Below are 22,481 nucleotides of genomic sequence, written 5' to 3' on the forward strand. Positions count from 1 at the left end.
TCTATGTTTGACTCGTCAGCCTCTAGTTGGTCCATGTGAGAATCCCAGTGCTCCGATCGAACTTCCTTGATGTCTTCCTGGATCGCAGCCTGGAGGCGGTTGACTTGCCTCTTTAAGTATGGATTTTTCAACATAAAAAGTGTGGCGCGCTGTGTCGATGTATCAATGCGCTAAACCGTATCGGTGTCGCTGTGTGAACACCTGAAAATCCACTGTGCTGCCCAGGCCTAATTTGAGCTACGAAGAACTTAGTTTTCATTACTAACTAATTTTAATAACGCACAGCATAAGAACAAACTGCAATTTTTAAATAATAGACCGCTAAACTGAAAGTTATAGTTTTATCAGTAAAATCATTGTTTTTCTAGTTTGACTGAAAATCTGAAAATTTAAATTAAAAAGCCATCGAAACTTTGAGGACGAAGCTGCAAATATTTTACATATTTCGGAAATATAAGCACATTTAATACTATTTTATTATATTTTTCAATTTAAAGACGCATTCGAATTTGGGAGTTTTAGTTCCCATTTAAACACTTAGTTTTTGGTAAATACTCCTGGTGGACTACTCGAACTAGATTTTCTGTTCTCATTAATCCAAATAGATTGAACTTTTAGAACTCTTGGAGATGAAATTTTCCAACAATTTCCAATCACCCTATATGTATATAAAAGTATGACGTAAATCGATCAAAGTGTACCTAGAAATGAAACCGCTAAGTACAGTTGACCTAGAAAAATTCAAAAAAAAGCATGTTGCATTGCACTATAAAACTGCAAGACTTAATCAACGTTAAAAAATCCTTTTAATGAGTTTAGCGCCTGCACGCAACCTCGTGGTTTATTAATATTAATGACTTCGTAAATGATTAATGCCAAATTCGGCCAATGCGACATTTTTAATGCCTCACTACATGATTTGCTTGTACAAACTGCAATAGTTGTGCATTGTACACGAGATCAATATACAGGGTGGTTCGTTTAATATTAGGAACGCTTTAAATGAATCAATATTGTACAGAAAAAGATTTTAGCTTCCTTAAAAAATTGTGGAAATAAGGGAAATGCGATTTAGAAAATGTAACTTTCTGATGTGAAATATCCCAAACGTCTTACACACACAAAAAAACTTTGCAAATGATTTTGGTGGCATTATTTGCTGTTTTGTCTATGCAATTGTCTATGTAAATTAATGCATTAATAAAAAGTTTATTAGCCCTTCAGATTAGTAGGTACTTTATTTAAATAAATACCAGATCCTTGTATTTTTATTGATATAAAACGTATGGCACTTTAGCTATAAATTGGGAGCATTTCAATTAATTCCTTGCACTTAAACTTTTAAAGCAACGATAATTTTCGAAGAACCACAGAAAATCTTCAAAACCCCATCTACAGGGCCATCTACACAAGATCTTCCAAACCGCGTTGCATTATCGATAATGGCCATTTTAGATTTTTCACATTTTTCCTTCTATCTTTTTCAATAACATTGTAACGTGCCTGTATTTATTTGGGTTAACAATTTGGTTTGTTTCGTATAGACTAATTTTAAAGAAAGAACCATAACCAGAACCAGTTACCTAAAATGAATAGTGAAAGCACCTATACTATATATAAAGAACCATACTTTGGATACCTCCACCTTAATGTCGCCTGTACCAACAAATGCATGTACCAGTTACATTATCGAGTACTTCCAAATTATCTCCATATAGTGTGAAAACAATGTTTAATAGAAAGATGTTATGCAAGATAAATGAAAAAAATTACTGCAAAAATAATAATATTGTTCAATTTTCGTTTAATTAAATTCGGCAGTATTTCGGCATTCGAACTCAATTTTGCTAATCATTATAATTTTGACTACTATTAATAATTAACAATCGAGTGAATCTAAGGATTTAAATGATGTGTAACGCCAACTATGGAATATTTTAGTGTCTAGTTTGAAAAATTATTTTTTGTTTGCAATAAACTGACGCTGAACTATCAGGCAATAACAATTAATTAATTAAGTGAATAATTAATTCATTAACAACAATTTTCTCTTGGTCAAGAGACTTTTTTTCCTTGTCTAAGTAGGTTTGATAAACATTGTTTCACTCTAATACTGTTTTTGGGACGCTACTGAGCTTCTTCCAAGGACATTCCTGGTAGTACTCGAAAAGTATTTGACATAAAAACCGATAAAAATCATTATTTTGTTGGTATGTTTGAGTTTCCACAGAAATAAACCAGTGTGACAATTTAATTTAGTACAATTAGACATTTACTCTTTTACTGCTATTATTGCCGTTTCTACACTTTACAAGTGAGTATCAAAAATGGTTCTTATTATGGTTAGTTTTAAGAATGTGGGATTTCTTTGTTAACTGGGCAAATATTCCCAAATAAAAAAAAAACAAAAAAATATTCATGGGACGGTTCATATACCGCTAAACGCAATGTCAACATTGTCAACACACATTTTTCAGCTGCTCGTGGCTGCTGTGTTGCCAAGCGGGCATATATTCCCAGTTTGGTAGAAACACCACCTTGGAGCCTTACATGGCTAAGGTTAATTATTTATTCGTTTTTTGCATTTCATTCCAATTCCGATTCCTATAATCCTGGAAAACTTTGCATTATATTCTGTGTTCTAGTAAAGTCTTCATAAAGCACCACTAAATAAATTTTAATTTTCTTTCAGGATTTTTCACTATTGCTTATTAGTTTGGCGACAGTGCTACCCCCAGTTCCAGCTGTCAGCTGTCTGGGATAAACGACCGTTGGGCATCTAACTAATATTCTCCATTTTCGGTCCAATTCATCGTCGAATTTTGCGGGAAAATCAGTGCACTCTCATTTAGTGGCAATCGCTCTGCCATTTCTTCAGCCTGATACTCAACATGGCCACATTCAGAATCCACGAAGATCAGGAAAACCGTGGAAGTAAGCTGGGGGATCTACGCGTGGATAATGGAGGGAATCAGAAACGAACCGTTTTGGGAGTGTTGGCCGACAACAAAAGGGTAAACGGAAAGGAAAATAAGGAAAAACAGGTGAGAAAAACTGTTGCGCTGTTCTCGGCAGCAAAACTGCTACAGGCTTGTGTTAAAATTATCCAGTTTTTTGCCCTCCAATGAGACCCAACTTCATGGCAGTTTTGTTTTCAGTATACGTGATACAAACCCATGATCTTTTGAGCATTTTGTATGTTGCTGGCAATTTCGGCCATAAATGAGTATACGGTAACCCACTGCACCCATATATGCATTGTTTTAGTGTCGAAACATACAGGCTGCTTCACCTCAGGGTTTTTGCAGTTTTCGAAAACCTCAAACATGTAAACGCGATCTAGTTCAGCAACTTCAATGGCAGGCTTTAAAGGCCGTGCTCAACAGTAACTTCTTCAAACCACTAGTTTTCCTGATCGTTATAAGTTGTAGAGCAATAATTCAACGAAATTAAACAAGCCAACACGAATTCAGCGTGCTGAATGTCCATGAAGACGTGCTGCATTGCCGTCACACATTGGCTAAACAGGCATTATTTTTTTCGAGTAAACTAGATAGGTCGTGTTGTACCTTCACACGTTACACATCTCGTCTAATAACAATAGTTAAATACCGCGTTAAAACCCGTAATACCGCGAAATGTATATGAAATTGTTTTGTTGCAGCCATTTGCGCCCACAAACCTTAAGGGATTAAATAACGCTCAAAACAAAGAAAACAAATGGGAGAACAGCAAAAAAGAAAACAATCGTAAAAATATCGTAAATCCGATAATTCCAGTTGCCCAATTCGAAGCATTCAAAGTTTACGAAGATGCAGCTTATGAGTCAAAACTTGAAAAGTTTGAAGAGCGAGTTAGGGCCAGAAGTACATCTAATGTATACAAAGGTAATTTTCTGGCAATTATTTGGTACAAAATAGTCCTGTTTTTAAGCGGCTGGTTTTTTGCAACAGGCACTGCAGAAGATCGTTTTGTCACTAAAAGAGAGGTGGCTGAAATGGAAAGAAAGGGTCTCATTCCAAAACAGGTTCCGAAGCGTGAGCTCAGCCCGATTCCAAGTCCCATGAGCCTTGAGAAAGACTATGATGAAAATAACTATAGCGAAGAACTTCTTAAGAAAAACCTTCTGGATGATAACTTTTACAATGTGGAGGAATATATCGTCGATATCTACCGATATTTGAGAGAACACGAAGTAAGCCTGTTATAAAGACACTATTGGCATAAAGTAATCTATAAATATTTGCATTTTTCAGCTTCGTAATCGCGCGAAGCCCACTTACATGAAGAAACAGCCGGATGTTACCGCGTCAATGAGATCCATTCTCGTCGATTGGTTGGTTGAAGTAGCCGAAGAGTACAAACTCCACACCGAAACCCTCTACTTATCAGTCAATTACGTAGATCGTTTTCTCAGTTACATGTCTGTAGTCAGAGGCAAGTTGCAGCTTGTGGGAACAGCAGCAATGTTTTTAGCGTCGTAAGTGAAATCTTCTACTCCAAGTCGTTGCATTTCTTACTCTAGTTACAGTACAATTTTGGACATTTTTTAAAATGCCATAGTCCCCAACTCTCGGTTTTCAATCTTGAAATTTTCTAACTAACTCTTAGAAAATGCATCGACTTTCTTAGTAATAAATAGGCAAAACAATAATTTTTATTGAATTTTCAGAAAATATGAAGAAGTCTATCCTCCAGATATTAGCGAATTTGTTTACATCACCGATGACACATACACTAAAAGACAAGTTATTCGAATGGAATATCTTATCGTAAAAGTACTGGGATTCGATCTGTCGGTGCCCACTCCGTTTGCACTGATCACTGCGATGTGTACCATGAATAATATTTCTGAAAAACCCAAATTCTTGGCAATGGTAAATGTGCCTTCCATGTTTCCATACGAACATTCTAAGTTGTTTGATTCTTTCAGTACCTTTGTGAGCTCTCTATGCTTGAAGGGGAAACGTACCTCTGTTTCTTGCCTAGTCAACTCTCTGCCAGTGCAATTGCCATCGCCCACCACACTTTGGAACTTCCAATGTGGCCCACGGAAATCGCCGAAGGTATCGGTTACCAACTATCTGAGCTGCAAGAATGTATGAGTTTCTTATACAAAGTTTTCGTTAAGGTATGATGGTTTTTTGCCACTGTATTTTATAGAAATTTCTTTGCAACATGTCTTTGTTCTTTAATAGGCTATGCCTTAATCAATTTCTATGGAGCGACTTTGATTAGAAAACATTTATTACATTGGTTTCTAAACAAATTTTCATTGATTTCAGGCTCCAAATCATCCGCAGCACTCAATTCAGGACAAGTACAAATCAGCGAAATATCTACAAGTTTCTCAAATAGCCGCTCCAGCAGCCGACAGTATAAACGCTGCTTTGGGAGAGGATTTGAATCTGAACCTGTCGGAGAAGAGTGACTCGTAAGGTCTCACATCAGCTATTAATAAAATAATATTGTTTCCTTAAATTTCTCGTGTTGATCTGCTTTTGATACTTACTTGACTAAACGGAACTAGACAAGTGCCTTGCAGTGACAGTAGCAACTCGAATTAATTTGTGCTTAGCCAACTGTTAATTACAATTTTTAATACAATATCATTTATAGCAGATGTCTTAAATTAAATATCCGACATTTCTACAACCAATCCGCTTTATTTCAAATTAATATACAGACCTAAACAGGTGTTTAAGCACAATTTAACATTAGTTAACGTGTAAATAATAAGGATATTGTTATGGACATTGGCCATTAGGCACCGGCGTGCCAATTTGAGGGTTGGTGTATTGCAAATATGACCTATGTTCTTACATTTAGGAGAATTAGAACGGAAACAAAATTCTCACAAAATGTTTATTTACTTATCTAAGATCAGCAAAGGTCACTATTTTTCCAAATTTATTTGTCTGTATTTGTTTTAAATTTTTTATCTTTTTGTCTATACAACAGCCCGCATTAGCTAGACATTGTGTTTGGTATATAGCAACCACAATGTCTACTTATCGTCACTATTAACAATTAGTTTGTATGAAAGACTTGAAACTAAACAAGATAATTAAAAAGATCATCGTTTCAACGATTGAGTTAGTTGAGCGTTACCTTGATGATCTTGAATTACTGGGAAGTATATTTAATTTTCTGTTTTTCAAAATCTTACGGGTTAATCAGTCTCATGCGTCTTATTTTAAATGTTCATTATTTGCTCAATCTTCTCACGGTCGTTTCTCTTGGCGCTAGTGTCTGTTAATAATATTCACTAATTCAATTATTGTGATAGTTTTTTGAACCCCCCGTATTGGTTTTAATATATATAATAAAACGTATTGATCCTGAGTAAATACTTAATGACAGATTAACTTAGATGACATGAAATTGTACAGTCGCCTTATTTATAATTTATTTTTTATATACTTCTTTGGGCATCACATTGTATTGTTTTAGTTTTTAAGGAATTTTTAATATTTTTTTTGCCATTATTTGAGCCCCAGTATAAATAAGTAAATTAGAAAATATTTTACCATGCATACCTTGCAGATGCTGGCATGCCCACATGAGCCATATTCTTGTAAAGAATTTAGTAAATACATTTTTTATATTTGATTTGTTTCTTTAACCGAGACGTTTCAAATGTTCAATTTATACTCAAAACTGCATATGGAAAACATATCCTCAAATCAGCTGAGATTTGGATCGCTACTAAAACTTGCTAATGTTAATCACTGTTTTTCATCACCGTTTCTTGCCGTCCATAAATTATAGATAGACAACACAAGAGAAATAAAGACAAGTTCGGAAAGGAATAGTAATGATGAACAAAGCTTAGTCTAAAGTATTTATTGAAATATAAACCCAGGATTAGATACATGCGAAAAAGGCAAACATATTCACAACCTCTATTCTCATCAAGTGTAGTTTGTCATCAGGCCGGCGTTTACAATATTTTTTTCAAATGTGAGGTCACTGGGAATAAAAATAAAAAAATTTGAGAATAAATCAGATTCGGCAGAGCAGCTACAACGTTGCATTCCGTTAAGTTAGATTGCAAAATGTATCTGCATGACTCATGTATCACAAACTTGAAGTAGTAAAACGTATTTTTTGCTTCTCTCCATATCTTGACATGTAAATAATTCAGAGAAATATTTACTTTAAACTTGCATAACAATTTTCAATTGGAACTATCGGTGCGGCCCATATATGATTTTCTGTAGTCTTTCATTTTTAAGATTTAAGTATCTAGACAATATACATTTCTAAATTGGGCCAGGTATAAAAAATGTAAGACAAATCCAAGTTCATCAAAATTGTTGTTAGTAAGTCGGTTATTGTTACAATTAAACTAAACATATTTATAAATTAATATCGAAGTGTTATTGCACGGGGATTCCAGCTCTTTCTTGGAAATCATCGTCATTAATAATGACAAAATCTTTCAGCAGATCTGCTTTATCCATAATCATTTCGATGTCCAGCATCGCCCTATCGAAAATGCCATCTTGGTGTTCTTCTACTGACTTTAAAATGCCGAAAAGGTCTAGGAGAATGTCGCGTTCGTCCTGAAACAAATACGAATTGTAGAATTATTTTTCGAACTTTTTATTAGTCGGGTTGTTTTTGTATACCTTTAACTGCCCGACGACCTTCTCTATAATATCAACTGACGGATGCTCTGAACACAGATCTTTGATTAAAATTGATATGTCGGCCATAGCAAAGGCTACAGCCAGAACGCCGGATATTTTCGCAAATTCCTTTATCATTGTTGGAACTGTGCGTCCTAGAAATAAGCAATGATATTAACCGAAATTTTAATAATCAAATTATTACGCACCTGTTAATCCCAAAATGTTATAAATAAATTGAAAACTCTTTTCGGTCATGTGAAACGTTTTTCCAATAACTGGCAGAGTTTCAGCGGCCAGATGCTGAATTCTATGCATTTTTACCGCGGTGCTTAGGGACGAAAGCACTTGGTTGTTGGGTTTTTCCATTATGTTAATCGCTCCTTTTGCCACTCCTGGAATATGTATAGGAAATTTGGGTTTTGTCGATACTGAAACATTGATCGGGTTTACCCTCGATAATAGTGGATATAGCCACCTCCCTTGTGAGTCCTTCCTCCATCAGTTGCGTAATACACTCATTGAAGTGAGTGATACTTTTACGCATCCACATATCAAACATTTCCTTTTCCTTTAGCAGCAATTTGATGTCCTCCATTATGGTCGCGGTTGTTTTATAGTCGATGTAGTCGGTTAAGGCATTGGTCAAACTGCCTGTTACTGACATAACAGCACCACCTTAAAACGAGTTTTTCATATTTCAAAATTAGTTTTAAGTGTAAATTTTTAAATTAGTTTCGGTTTGTAATTTTAAAATTACCTGCTCCAAGAATCAAAGAACTGCCAGCAGTTACAGGGGCCCACCATAAAGAGCCCATAACTAAAGCAACGCCAGTGCTGCTGACCACTGTTCCTGAAACCTTCGCACAGTTGCTCTTGTAATGATGATCAGCAGCTCTTTTCTTTATTTCTTCAAACTTCTCGAGAAGTTCGTTAATTTTCTCCACATAATCCTGCAAAAAGCCCATGTAGTGCTTCTGGACTGGCCCCTTGCCTAGTGATGGAGAAGGCGGCTGCAGGTTGTGGGGCAAACTAGGAGGCCCAGTTTGGGGGAAACTTGGCCCATCTTTCGAAGGCCTGCTACTTGCTTCAGTCGGTTGCTGGGGCAAGGAGTGCTACAGATTTTCGCAGTTTAGTTAAGGGCCAAGAAATTGATTTTTTGTGGTCTTACATATTTAGGCACTAGACGGTTGATATCATCTAGTGGCAGGTCTGGGTACAATTTCTTTTTAGTTTGCTCTGCCATAATCGAATCTCAAGGAGCATTCTACAAAGTAATTCGTGCCTTAGTGCAAAGATTTTATTTATGAAGACAAAGACTCCCTTGTTTGGTCTGGGCAAAGGAAGAGTACTAAGTAACTATACACGACAATATTAATTAATATATATTTTTAACACATACCAGTTGATGTAAATGATTATTTAAATACGACGCAAAAGCTGACGTTATATAAAAAATGGGAAGCGCCACTATTCGCATGCAGAAAGTCTGTTTTTGTGTGTTTGCACGATTTGACGACTTGGTCACACTAGGTAAGCAATAATCACTCTGCAACCTCAGATTAAGAAGAACATTAAGATTGTGGAAACAATAAACAATAATTTATTATATGAAAACAAAAACAAAGATTCATCTGGTTTTGACAATAGGGACTGACATCGCACTTTGGGCTAAATGATCGATTGGTTCTAGTCTCTATCCTCCTGAATGTATGAGCGAGAAAGACAGTAATCTCAGTTTAATTGCCTGCCCTCTAGTGTGGCAATCTGTCAGTCGATAAATAAGAGCACAATAATAATTGTTCTCATTGAACGGTGACATTAAAATGGCGAATGTGACTTGATACATCAGCTGGGAATCACTTTCAAAGTTCCTTTGCAGTTTTTCCAGTTTATTGGTGAGTTTTAATTCAAGTTTTTCAAGCCTCACTGTTTTAAATTCGTTTATTTTCCACTGAACGTAAATTTCCCTTAGCTGTATGTTCTTATAGGTACTAAGTAGGTATAGGTACTTTTGTATAAGTATTCTTCTGACGTTTTAAACTGTCTTTGGCGGATTAACCGAGGAGCTAGCAGGGGCTTCAGCCCCGAGCCCCAACGTTGAGAGGGCCCCTACTGCACCTACTGGGCCCCATATTCATTTCCGTTCCCGGCGTGAAGGTTCAATTCTGCCCCTGTAATATTTTCAAGACTTAAAAAGAAGGAAATTAGGTGTGAAATTTCGGTCGGATGCTTTCTTCTCCAAGCAAATGTAATTCCTGAAAACATGTTTAGGTTACTCTTATTCAATGATTTCCTAATTTATTTATGAATGGTTATTTTTATATATAAATTCCAATTTTAATCCCTGAGTTCAATTCATAACTCACTGAATATTTTAAATAATGAGCGCGATGTAGGTAGGGACGATACGATATTGAGAAAGTATCGATACTTACTCAAATGAGTAGAAACCGAATGATCTTGCGATACTACTCATATGAGCATTCTGAAAGTATCGATACTTACTCAAATGAGTAGTAACCAAATCGTCTTGCAATACTGCTCATATCAGTATTCTGAAAGTATCGATACCATTACCTACTCACAATTTTATTAACTGACTCGATATTGAGAAATACGTATAATCGTCATAAACACATTTTAAGTATACATTTTCGATGAGTTTTTCAAGACCGAAATTAACTGTTACCGTGACTTTTAACTGTAAAAAAGCGGTTTAAATAAGGTATTGTAATAAAATTCATGGAATATATTTTAAGGCATTTATTGCCATAATGTAAACAACAAATATTATTTCTGAAGGTTTCCCAAAAAATCAGTTGCTGCAATTATTTAGGGGACTAGCTTTTTCCATTGTGCGTCATTGTGCACCAGCTTTAGGATATAGATATTCACCTACCTTTACATTACCTTAAAATTAGGTTGAAGCACGTTCAGAAGGCGTAAAAATGCTTCTCCTTCCACAATGTAGGAATGCAATAATTGCAAACAAACAACGCTAAAGCCTGCACTATTTTGTTGTATTTTGAACCTCCCTCCAAAATAGATATATCTATTATATTCGATAAAGAAAAAGTACTAGAAATAATTAATTTTCCTTATTGGCTGAAACTTGTAAAAATGCGTCTTCTAAAGTACTTTATGGAGGTATGTTACTATCCGTACTAGCATCAAAAAAACTTTTTCCTTCCAAGCTATTTTCCAATTTCACTTCATACTTCATACTACAGACTTCATAAAATATTCTATATCTTCATAAATATATGTTCTGTGACTTTGGGCAGTGTTTACACTTTTGATAATTCGATTCGATACCAAGTATTTCGGTATCGAAATCAAAAGAATGGAATAGCTACTTGTATTTACTTGTATCGAATAATCACTATCTAAGAGGCGGCACTTCACGTAAGGGTGTCATAACGCATATTGATCTAATTGATCTAGTCGTAATATGGTACCATATTAAAGTCAGGCTGGGTCAGTAAGGGTGACATAACTCACGTTTAATGACGTTTATCAATTTTCACTATTTTTAAGTTCAGTTAAGACGATTGACAATAGTCTTGACTGTGACAGTGTTTACAGTTTTGATAATTTGATTATTTACGACGATGCGATACTTCGATTCGATACGAGTACTTTATTTCGATACCAAGTATTGGTATCGAAAGAACGATTCAATTACCAAAGTACTCGGTATCGAAACAAAAGTATCGAATACCTACTTGTATTTACTTGTATCGAATCATCCCTAGATGTAGGTACTTTACTGATGAATTCTGTTCGTATTTGTAGATCTATTTCTTGAATGTTTTTTGTAGTATTCACTCTGAATTTGGTTTACTTTATGTAGGTTTTAACTCTAATGTCTCTGATTTCCGAAGAATCCGACAGCGTTTTTTAGTGGTTGACTTTAGATCGGACAATCACAGAATTTTACTTTCGGCCTATTGTGTATACCGACATAAGAACGGGTCGTCTATATTAGATCATAGTCTTTGTCTCCACCCGATCAGATTTGATCCGATTCTGATCGGTCTGACCAAAATCGAGGAATCATATCCATCGGATTCCATCGTTACAATGGGGTCGTTCCACATTTTTATTTATTTCATAAAATTGATTAATGTCGAACAAATAAGGGACCTACAATTTTTTTTCACATTCTTTGTCGTAACAAATCTATCTGCAATCAAAGTTTAAACTTACACAAAGCGCGCCGAAACGACGAGTTTTGGCTGATCGTAATGTGACGGCGATTTTTTTTTATTATTTTATTTCACTGCTTGAAAAGGACATGGAAAATTTTATGGAGTGAAAAATGATGCGAGTTTAGAAAAGAATGAAAAAAGATGTTGTTCCACATAAATTTGCGTGCCAAAAAGACAGAAAACAAAGTAGTGACGCTCCTGTACGAGCCGTAGTTTTGAAACATAATAGACTTAACATTATAAATTGCGCTTTAGATGCATACAGGTCTAGTACATCTAAAACGCATGACGTAAAATCTGAAGAGGAGAAATTTCGCGAACAGGAACAAGTAAAAGATGTTACAAGAACCGGAAACTTTGCTTGTAGTGGAACATCAATAACCATACGTAAATTTAAGACGGAAGTATAAAAGCAAGTCATCTCAATGTAACATTCGCACAGCTACAGTTTGTCAGAGTTGTTCGCCTATTAAGTGCTCAACTACTATCTAGTATTGCATTATCTCCTATAAAAGTTAAAACGGATACCAAAAAGTTATACTGCTCATCAGAGTCAAGTTTAACGAGTGAATCGTATCAGAATTATCAGGTAGTTTGTCTGAATAAAGACGCTTTATTTATATTTAAGCTACTTAGAGATACTAATTAAATAAATAGAGATACTAATAAAATATTTATCTAGTTCTTCAAAAAATTCGCCTTGACAAAACTTTTGCTGAACTAGGTGATGTTTTTGGGTTTCCCGCAAGTACAGCGAGTAGAAATTTTGCAAAATCCCTTCCATTAATTAGCGAGATGTTAAAGACTTTAATAGTCTGGATGCCACCTAACAAAATTAAAAAACGTGTACCTATACCTTGTCGTGCACATTGTAGTAAAGTTTACGCCATAATCGATTGTTTAGAAATTGAAATTCAGAAGCCGGAAGATCCAGTAAAGCAAGCTCTTACATGGTCAGATTACAAGAAAGCTAATACTATAAAGTACTTGATATCATCAACCCCAGATGGCCAGAGTATAATTTGGACCGTAGTCCGATATGGCGATAATCCGACCAAGTCGTTAGTATTATATTATTATATAGACTGCTTAGTTGTGACGCTTTAACATATCCGGTTGAATGTTGATTGGCCGTTTAAAAACAGTATCAACTGCAGAGCGGATATTACTCATTGGAGCAATTTTTAAGCCTTTACGAAGGTTTCTTCAGAGTAGCCATTGAACGCACTGGCAAAAGAACAGAAACAATCATAGTAGTTTCTAATGAATTATTTATCGCAATCTCCCTGCGTGCTCTCTATGTCCGGTGAAGTTGAGTTTTGTGTCTTTTTGAATTTTGTAAAATTAAATAGTTTTAGAGAGAAAAAAAGTCGTCGTTAAAACCAGCGAGAAAATTTGATGAATTTTGTTATATGGAAGCTTTTAAAACATTTAATTTGGATTAGCGTTTCTAAACTGCGCAATACTGCAAATGTTGCATTTTCCAAATTTGGAACATTTCTACTGCTTCATAGTTTTCATATACAGGATGATTCACAACCTTATGGACACAGAGCAGGGGCGTGTAGAAGACCTCAAAACTAAACTAAAAACTATTTCTATTTTATATTATATATCTTTCTTTCTAAATACGTTAAAAATTAGAGCAAAACATCTGATAAACTGTAGGAGTTAAAAAGAAAATTCCAATATTTTTTTGACCCCTGTATCTTGTTAACACCCTGTATCTTGTTAATCATGGGCCTAAGAAAAAAACTTAAATGGAAACTCGACTTGTTTTGAGGTCCTCTACACGCCCCTGCTCTGTGTCTATAAGGTTGTGAATCACCCTGTATAATCGGTATCTTGTAGTGATGAGCAAGTGCAAAAAAGAATGGTGATCAAGTTGTTCTCATCAATAACTGAAAAATTCCACTGGAACTTTACTACCGCATTCAATTTGTTTGTCCTCCAATATCTTTAGTACTTCCAAGTCAAGAGTATAGGTATTCAGGACTGGACGATTTGTAATGAAGTTTTCTGTTTTCATCTACTAATATTCTTGAATCTGTATCGGTTCTAGTTCCATCTCCTGGCATATTCGCTGGAACATTTCTGAGCTTCGTTAATATTTTTATTGGCATTTCTATCATCAGAGTTGCTTTTATTTTCGCTTCTGTTGTCAAGATATCCTTGAGCCCCCAGACGATTTGCATTCTTCTTTAAAGTGTGGCTATTTCTTTGGTTGATTCGCTCCGTAAGTTGATCCAGATTCTTTCGACCTGATTAGTCTTTAGCTGGGTTTTATTACGAGGTTTCTCCGTTTGTTCATATCAATTTTGTAATTAGTCGCATTTTTAATTGAGGGCTTTTGGTCGGAATTGCAATTCCGACCGAAAGTTCCAAAACCGTTCAGTTACAAGGGGAACTTGGTCAGATTTACTATCAACCCTCAATATGTTGTTAGCGCAAATATTGCATTTACAATTCGTTTATCTATTGTTATGAAGTCTGTTTGGAACTGTCTGGATGTATTTGTTCCCTTATGGCGTCCTCGGCGTGAATATTCTCATTGGAGGCAAATCCAATTTTTTTTTCTGCTGGTAAACTTTGCTAAGACTTGGTAAAGCGTTTAGTTCCACTCAATACTTGTTCCCATGCAGTTTTTGCCTACTTCAGTTTTTTCCTATTGAATTAAAATTGAAATCTTCCAGTATGACAATTAATGAGGATTTGCCTTGTGTAGGGTTCCTTCTAACTGCGTCAAATAATTTAGTCACCAAATCTTCATCCATTTTTTTACCCATATAATTAAGAAAACAGACATACAACAGTAGATACTTTTGAATCGGTTCGAAATTCACATCCGTAATGTCTCAAAATGTATAGTTAACAAAATCACTCAATTAGAGATGGAAATGAGTTATTAAACAATATTTTTCATTTTAAAGAGACAGTCGGAGATATATGTATATAATCGCAAGTTTCAACGGGACGTACCATATGGCGTGAGTGCTGTTTACAAACACAAAAAACATTAAATTTTCTAATGGTGTTGAGTCAAGTTTATTTAAGCACCTTTCACATATTGATAACCACAAAACCCTTCAAATAGAATTACATGGCTCATAAATATTGCTCGAAAAAGGTAACTGCTGATCTGCAGGTGTCTTCTTCTCTCTACACATGGAGCGGCTATTTATCATCCATAATCGCGTCAGTTCAGTTGATCGTTCCATTAATAAAGAAAATTCCAGCTCGAAGCGAGCGTTATCCGGTGCATTTAAAAACATTTAAACAAATAGAATTAACGAGTTTTGTGTGTTCACGGCATTCCATCACCAAAGCCGTTGTTTGAACAGACGCTAACGTGTGAAAACCACCAAACTGTTCTCTTTTGTCAGCAGTTGACCAATCTCCAGTTAAGGATGGCCGAGATTTTAGTAGTTTCAAAAGATCATGATTGCCTCTTGTTTGATCGCTGGCTAACAGTGTTGCATAAGAAATTATTCTTGCGTCCCATAGGAGTTAGGTTCGTTTCGGGCAAGTTGGAACAAACTCCAGTTGCTGCGTTTATGAACAAGTATTTACCTACCAACCACTTTGTAGCAAGGTTTTTTAAGTCATGCAAACATGGTCAAACCAGGAGAGTTAGATGTCCTCCAACCTTAACTATACCATTTGGGATGGTAGTGCTAAACGGTGTCTTTCTAGACAATGTGTACAGCTTGATGGGTTCTACTTATGAAGAATCTACCGGAATTAGTTAAACTAATAGAATTTTAGACAGGTGTAGTGTAGGTATCATTTTAAAGGGCCGAACTGTAAAAGCGTGCGGTTTGAATGATTGATTTTTCCAAAAAACGCATTACATTTGTTAAATTTGTCGGAGAAAATAATCGTTCACATGGTGTTTCAGGAGTAGATATACAGGGTGTTCCATTTTGGACACTTTTATATGGTCATTTTCAGAGTGGAAAGATTTATTGGACGTCATAATACTTTGCGTTTTCGAATTTGGAAGTCCACTTTTAGTTGCAATTTTTCTCACGGAAGCAGATTTTTGTCCAACGGTCTACTGTGGAGCTATAGAAGATTCAAGTACTTCCCTAATCATCATTTAATCAAATTTCGTGTCTATATTTGACACTAATTTTTTTACCAAAATTCAGGGTTTTCACATTTTTTAAATTGATTATGCTTTTACTAATTTTATCGTAAGACATGTTTTTATGTTACTGCCAAAACCCTTCGAAGGATCTACTAACGCAAACTGTGCTTCTAGATAATTTGTTCCTGCGATATTAAAAATCTAAGTTTCAAGGGAAAAATTGCTCCCTGCCATCTGTAAACCCTTTGACCATAGTGTAATAACCAATAAATAGAAAAATCGAATGTAAGTAAGTAGGTACTGGATTTTTCAAAAACCGAATATATACCGAAGTTTCAAATCTGACCATCTAGTGTTAATCTATCGATTGGCAGGTATTCAGACCGTTTTAGCGAGGCGAGAGAGCACAGGAGGTATCAGGCTGATTAGTATACCTGTAAGAATTTTACGACGGGCGGCCGAAAAACAAAGCTATCGGACCTGTCAGTTGCTTGTGAAGGACCTATTTCTAAGTTAAGTGCTCTTTTTAACGAACCCAGTAATGACACGGCGGGACCGCTGTACCGGATACCATTCGAACCTCCCAAGGAGCAGCGAGCGCCACCCGCAAACTTTGCTATTTCTGCTGAAATTTTGCGGCCTTTTTGTCCCTCGATTGACTCATTTTTCGGCCTCTCTTTATGCACCTTCAATCGTTCACAGAAGTGAAATGATTCGTGTCGTTTTTGCCAAAACGGTTCTCATAAGGGCCAATAATGTCAAAGCAGATATTCAGGCTGGACAAACCGAAAAAACCCTAAATCACCAACAATAAGATGCGATTTAAAGAAAAATGGCGCTTTTTTTGTCAGTAAAAAAAATTCCGTTCAGGACGAAAACTTTGGATTAATTGTGCAATTGTGTTTGGTCATAAGTAAATCAACTAAGATTTACCTTTTTTCAGTTTAGATTTTTTCAGTTTGACGCAGAAAAATTTCGGGTGAACACTCTGAATCAAGTCGCAATCAAAATAGCTTTAAAGGTATCATATTCCAAAAATGTAAAAGTTCTATTTGATTGATTTGTTATGGCTCTGTTGATCCTAATTTTTTATTTGCTTGGCTTGGATGATATTTTAAAATTAAATAGTTTGGTTTCAAACCCGCGCGAAAGCGGAGCACAATTACAATGTTCATATTTTTTTATGTTTTACCTTTCGCTTTGGCCATAAAATTTGTTTGTATCGATATTTATGTCTCAATAAGGGCTATTTTGATTTTAATCAATATTTTAAGTTTATAATTTTGTTGTCCATATTTCACCTTGTTCAATTAGAACGACTTACGCTTAAAGCAGAAAAATATCGGCTGAAAGGCCGAAACCGTCCAAACAAACGCACTTTTCAACAACACAATCGCTCAAAAAGCAACATATTTTAAACGTTTACTTTCCCAATTGTATACTTGCATGTTTTTTTTACAGTTTTATTTGTTATGCCCCCTGTTGATTCAGTTTTTATTAGTTGTTTGGATTGGATGATATTTTAAAATTACATTTTTTTTGGTTTCAAATCCGTGCTGAATTTGAACACAAAATTCTTATGATGGGTGACATTGTTGCTGAATTCAGAGAAGAGGAATATTAAGTAGAAATATGCTTACATATCTTTTGACTTTCTGTTAAATTCACACAACATTTTGCCATTCATTGAAATATTTATCTTCATGTTTTACTACTTTCAAGTTCTTTTTCTATAATAAGAATGGGAGTGCACACACTGGATCATATAAATGAATAGCTTTTGTATTGAAGTGTATAATTTTTGCGGGTATTTTTTTCAAAGAAATTTGTCCAAATTTCTTTTTTAAGAGTTGAAAAATATCCGGAAACAAAGAAAACGCAAAAACTTCGCACAACAGTCCCTCGTTATCTATGAAAAACCATAGAAAATTATAATTCGCATGCTTTCAATCTATAAATAGTTTCGGTATTTCTTCCCGGTAAATTTGTCAGTGTACATGGAACTTTTTCAATAATTTCTTTAATAATTTTTTTTGCAAATTTCCTAATTTGAACCATTTATTTCTTAATGGAAGAGGCACATTTTTGCAGCTATTCTCATAAGAATGACTAATTTAAATTGAAGAAGATTTTTGCGTTTTCATAACACAATCTCATTATCGAGACAGGTCGATAATTCGTCAAATTTTAAATAATATAAGGACGGTTCAAAATTTTAAATCCTCAATTTTAAATTAAGCGACTACGCTACTTTGGTTTATAAGATTATTTCCTGTTGACATTATGTACATATCTGTTGCTTCATATGGAACAGATAAAACTAGACGATATTTACAAAAATAAGTTCAACTGAATTCAAATTTGACCTTTGTTTTTCAATCGAACATTTTGCGGATCAAATTAGTTTACGATAGGAAAACAACGAAACGTAACTTTGATATGAAACTGATGAGTTTCTAGAGCTTTTAGGATATCGTGGAAAAGAATTTCCTGCTGCGACGAGCAAACCACCTGCTGAAGATGCAAGGGCCACAAGCTACTTGTGCCTGCGAAACGTTAGAACGAAATTATTTTTCACGGGGGCTTAATAGCTCCAAAAACTCATCAGTTTCAACCTAAATCTTTTGCCAACGTTGATAGGCATAGTATTTTTGTTTTATATTTTCTAAACACGTCTATCAACCAGTGGATCGATAAGTCGTGCTAGTGCTCCCCTGCATTCCGCGAATTGCTATTCTTTATCCATTTTCACAGACAACTATTCCAAAAAATTTTACACTTAGACGGTGATAAACCACACTGATTCTGGCGTTTTAAGCAACTAAACGATTCGGAAGGAAATGAAAGAGATTTTAACCTTACACCTCAAACACCAGCCGACAACACATTAACTTGTGCATCTCAAATATCTCCATTGAAATTAACCCACTCTGAAGTAAATGGATGGCAAACAGTTAAAACAATCAAGCGACAGAGATCTAACCCTAATAGTCCAACCGAAGAAACCAACAAGAAACGACACTTAAACATATATCTGAGCAATCAGTTCCAAATATTAAACGAGCAAGAAGCTGAAGACACATCCGGTGCTAAACGAAAAGATCCAAATCCACCTGCAGTATACATTCCTGATGTTTCTAGCATCACAAAACTACAAGAAGAACTACGTAACTTGCAGCTACCAGGAGAGCTCACCTACAAAACTGTCAACAAAAACCAAAATCAACACTGACGCAATCAATTCTTTTAGAGCGACCATTAAAATTCTTAATAACAAAAATGCACAATTTCATACACATCAATTAAAACAAGATCGCGCTTTCCGAGTTGTAATTCGCAACATGCACCCGACAACGCCAGTTGAATATATTAAAACTGGGTTAGAGGAACTAGGCTATTTAGTCCGAAACATCTGTAAAATCAGACACAGGGTTACTAAAAATAACACACCTTTGTTCTTTGTTGACTTAGAACCACATAGCACCAACCAGGAAATCTACAAAGTAAAGCCACTCTTGAGTTCAGAAATTAATGTGGAACCTCCAAGAAATAGAGATATGGACACACCAAAGGGTACTGCAACATATCCTATCGTTGCGTCAAATGCGGGGGAGACCATGAAACTGCCGAATGTGCTAAAAATAAAAACACTCCAGCAAAATGCGTACTATGTAGCGGCAATCACCCAGCAAATTATGAAGGTTGCACTGTATACCAAGAGATAAGTCAAAGGAAACGCCATTATTCCCCCGGTACTTCAAGGCCGACATCAAACCAACCCCATGAAATTAGCAAAAATTTACTGAACATCAACTCTGGCCAAACGCATACTAGTTCTGAGCAAACATCATCTCCAGCTACTTCCACGAGAAGCTACGTCCAAGTTACTGAAAACATTAACCAGAATAGCTCTTCACCCGACCAAATTTTCAATATTATTTCTCAATCCTTTGCCAAACTGGAAGCTGCTATGATGAAGCAACCCAAGCAGTTGTCATCCCTCATCAATTTACTAGCAACACTAGTCAAGAAGTTAGTGCAAATGGCTGATAGAATCTGTAATTTAATACTCTGGAACACCAATGGGCTCATTCAGCGTAAACTAGAATTGAAACAATACTTATCATCCCAGAGTATAGATATAATACTAGTCTCCGAAAGCCATCTCACTGATCAATCATACTTTAAAATTCGTGGATATGAGACCTACAGTACCCCGCATACCGATGGCAGGGCACGTGGCGTATTCGCAGTTCTGATTAAGTCCAGCATCAAACACCACGAGCTTGAGAAGTTCAATGAAGATTTTCTCCAAGCTGCTAATGTAAAAGTTGAGGATACTAATGGATCTTTTGTAGTTTCCGCAGTGTATTGTCTCCCAAGACACTCACTGAAAGCTGATCTCCTAAATTAGAGCACAGGTTTGTTGCTGGTGGCGTCAATAATGCGAAACATACCGCATGAGGCTTAAGACTTATAACACCTCGTGGAAGAACTCTTCAAAAAGAAATTGAAGAAGAAAACTACAGCATCCTCTCCACCGGAGGGAGAACCGACGTATTGGCCGTCTGACCACGCCAAAATTCCGAACCTGCTGGACTTCTTTGTCGCTTCTGAATATAACACCAGTTATTGTCGACTAGAGTCAACCCTCTCAACTCTATTCATCTGAGGTACGCTCTCAAATCAAGGCAATGAAGACAAACAAGGCTACAGGCTGCGACTTATTATCGGGTAAAATATTCAAGCATCTGCCAAGAAAATCTTTGCTGCTCATAACAACAGTATTTAACTCCATAGTTCGCACCGCTTGTTTCCCAGCACAGTGGAAAGTGGCCCAGATAGTAATGATCTCTAAGGCTGACGGACCACCTGAAAATGCCGACTCTTACGACCTATTAGCTTTTTACCTCAGTTGGCCAAAGTATTTGAAAGACTGCTTCGGAAACTCCTAAAACTAACAATTGACAGAAACGGTCTGATACCAAACCACAAGTTCGGCTTCCGATATAGGCACTCAGCAGTTGAGCAGATCCACAGACTTACTAGTCAAATATCCGAATGTCTAGAGAATAAACTTTACGACTGTGGGGTGTTCCTAGACGTTAAGCAAGCTTTCGACTGTGTCTGGCATTGAGGACTCCTATTCAAAATAAAAACTGACTTGCCACAGTTTTTTGTCTTACTCAAATAATACTTGACTGAAGGCATGTTTCAAGTCAGAGTAAATCAATCTCTATCTAAGTTGCGAGATATAAAGGCGGGAGTGGCCCAAGGCTGAGTTCTTGGACCAACACTCTACAACTTGTTAACTGCTGACATACCTGCAGATGAATTTATCTCAACATTCGCTGACGATACTGCGTTTATGACCACACATGAAAACCCGGTCCAAGCTTCCGCAGCCATGCAAAGCAAACCCAACGAAATAAAATAGAAGACTGGCTCTCTAAGTGGAGAATTGCAGTTACCGAAAAGAAATAAAAAAATGTAACCTACTCCATGCAAAAAGGCGACTGCCCGCCAGTTACACTAAATGGAATTCCAATACTTCAAGATGTTTCAGCAAAATACTTGGGGAGGCATATTGACAAACAGATGACGTGGAAAAGCACATTCAAGTTAAGCGCAAAGAACTAAATTTACAGTTTAAGAAGATGTACTGACTGACAAATCGAAAATCACAATTAAGCATATACAACAGAGGACTTTTGAACAAAGTAATTCTGAAGCCTATATGGACGTACGGCATTCAGCTGTGGGGTACCGCCAGTAAATAAAACATTGAAATTCTGCAAAGGCTCCAGTCAAAAATACTACGATGCCTTGCGAGAAGTCCCTGGTACGTCAACAATCCAGTCTGACCTGCATGTTCCATGGGCCCGCGAAGAAATTGTCAGGTCTTCGATCAAATACCAAGATCGCACAAAAAACACCCTAATATCCTCGCCATTGAACTACTCAGTGGCCATATCACCAGAAGGCTAAAAAGATTTAAACCTCCAGGTCTGCCAGACCGTTTCACTTGATCCAGATGCCGACCCATTTCTACTGACTATGATATAAAATTAACGCTTTCCATTTAACAGCCTTCAACGAGGGTCACACAAGAGATCTATAATGGTAAATCCATTTCATGTCTTTCTTGTGCCATTTTCATATTCATTATTATCAAATTTACTTATTGTTATACAGATTGTAATAGTTCACGTGAGCTCCAATTAGTTATGCAATTTTTATCATCTTGTTAATGCAATTATGTGCTCAGGTATTCAAACAGAAATCCTAAAAAATGGGTTGTCAAAAGCTAATGTTCAATCTAACTTTGATATGCTGTAGACTCTAAAACACCTTGAAAAATGTCCTTCTCAAATATATGATTTTCTCTTTCCAATAGATACTAGTGAACACGCATCAATTTCACCATTAGAAGTAAATCTGTCGATTTTATCGGCAATAAAATCCCATCAATAACGCTAATTCTCCACAATAAATTCCCACATTATAACTACTACCAAATGACGGGGACCACCATATAATTTA

General features: G+C 36.0%; 2 protein-coding genes across 2 annotated transcripts; one reads left to right on the top strand and one right to left on the bottom strand.

Annotated features, from left to right (window-relative positions):
• Positions 1-2,177: 2,177 nt before the first annotated feature.
• On the top strand, positions 2,178-6,612 carry LOC109534819 (G2/mitotic-specific cyclin-A). Its single transcript, XM_048665787.1, has 8 exons — positions 2,178-2,314; positions 2,693-3,044; positions 3,665-3,887; positions 3,954-4,195; positions 4,257-4,480; positions 4,673-4,877; positions 4,934-5,131; positions 5,286-6,612. The coding sequence occupies exons 2-8, from the start codon at positions 2,892-2,894 to the stop codon at positions 5,436-5,438; spliced, it is 1,398 nt and encodes a 465-aa protein (XP_048521744.1). The 5' UTR covers positions 2,178-2,314; positions 2,693-2,891; the 3' UTR covers positions 5,439-6,612.
• Positions 6,613-6,831: 219 nt separating this feature from the next.
• LOC109534821 lies at positions 6,832-9,315 on the bottom strand. Its single transcript, XM_019900602.2, has 7 exons — positions 9,037-9,315; positions 8,806-8,901; positions 8,395-8,749; positions 8,088-8,312; positions 7,844-8,029; positions 7,635-7,789; positions 6,832-7,568 (listed from the first exon to the last, which is right to left on the bottom strand). The coding sequence occupies exons 2-7, from the start codon at positions 8,878-8,880 to the stop codon at positions 7,383-7,385; spliced, it is 1,182 nt and encodes a 393-aa protein (XP_019756161.2). The 5' UTR covers positions 8,881-8,901; positions 9,037-9,315; the 3' UTR covers positions 6,832-7,382.
• Positions 9,316-22,481: the final 13,166 nt, after the last annotated feature.

This window comes from Dendroctonus ponderosae, unplaced genomic scaffold (assembly GCF_020466585.1).
Source record: "Dendroctonus ponderosae isolate FM_Combo_2020 unplaced genomic scaffold, Dpon_F_20191213v2 Dpon_F_20191213_1, whole genome shotgun sequence".
Taxonomy (NCBI): Eukaryota; Metazoa; Arthropoda; class Insecta; order Coleoptera; family Curculionidae; genus Dendroctonus; species Dendroctonus ponderosae.

Coding starts and splice junctions, on each gene's coding strand:
- LOC109534821 (XM_019900602.2), bottom strand. CDS start 8,880: ATGGCAGAGCAAACTAAAAAGAAATTGTACCCAGACCTGCCACTAGAT. Junction 8,313..8,394: donor TTCTTTGATTCTTGGAGCAG/GTAATTTTAAAA, acceptor ACTCGTTTTAAG/GTGGTGCTGTTATGTCAGTA. Junction 8,030..8,087: donor TATATCCACTATTATCGAGG/GTAAACCCGATC, acceptor TACATATTCCAG/GAGTGGCAAAAGGAGCGATT.
- LOC109534819 (XM_048665787.1), top strand. CDS start 2,892: ATGGCCACATTCAGAATCCACGAAGATCAGGAAAACCGTGGAAGTAAG. Junction 4,196..4,256: donor GATATTTGAGAGAACACGAA/GTAAGCCTGTTA, acceptor TGCATTTTTCAG/CTTCGTAATCGCGCGAAGCC. Junction 4,878..4,933: donor AACCCAAATTCTTGGCAATG/GTAAATGTGCCT, acceptor TGATTCTTTCAG/TACCTTTGTGAGCTCTCTAT.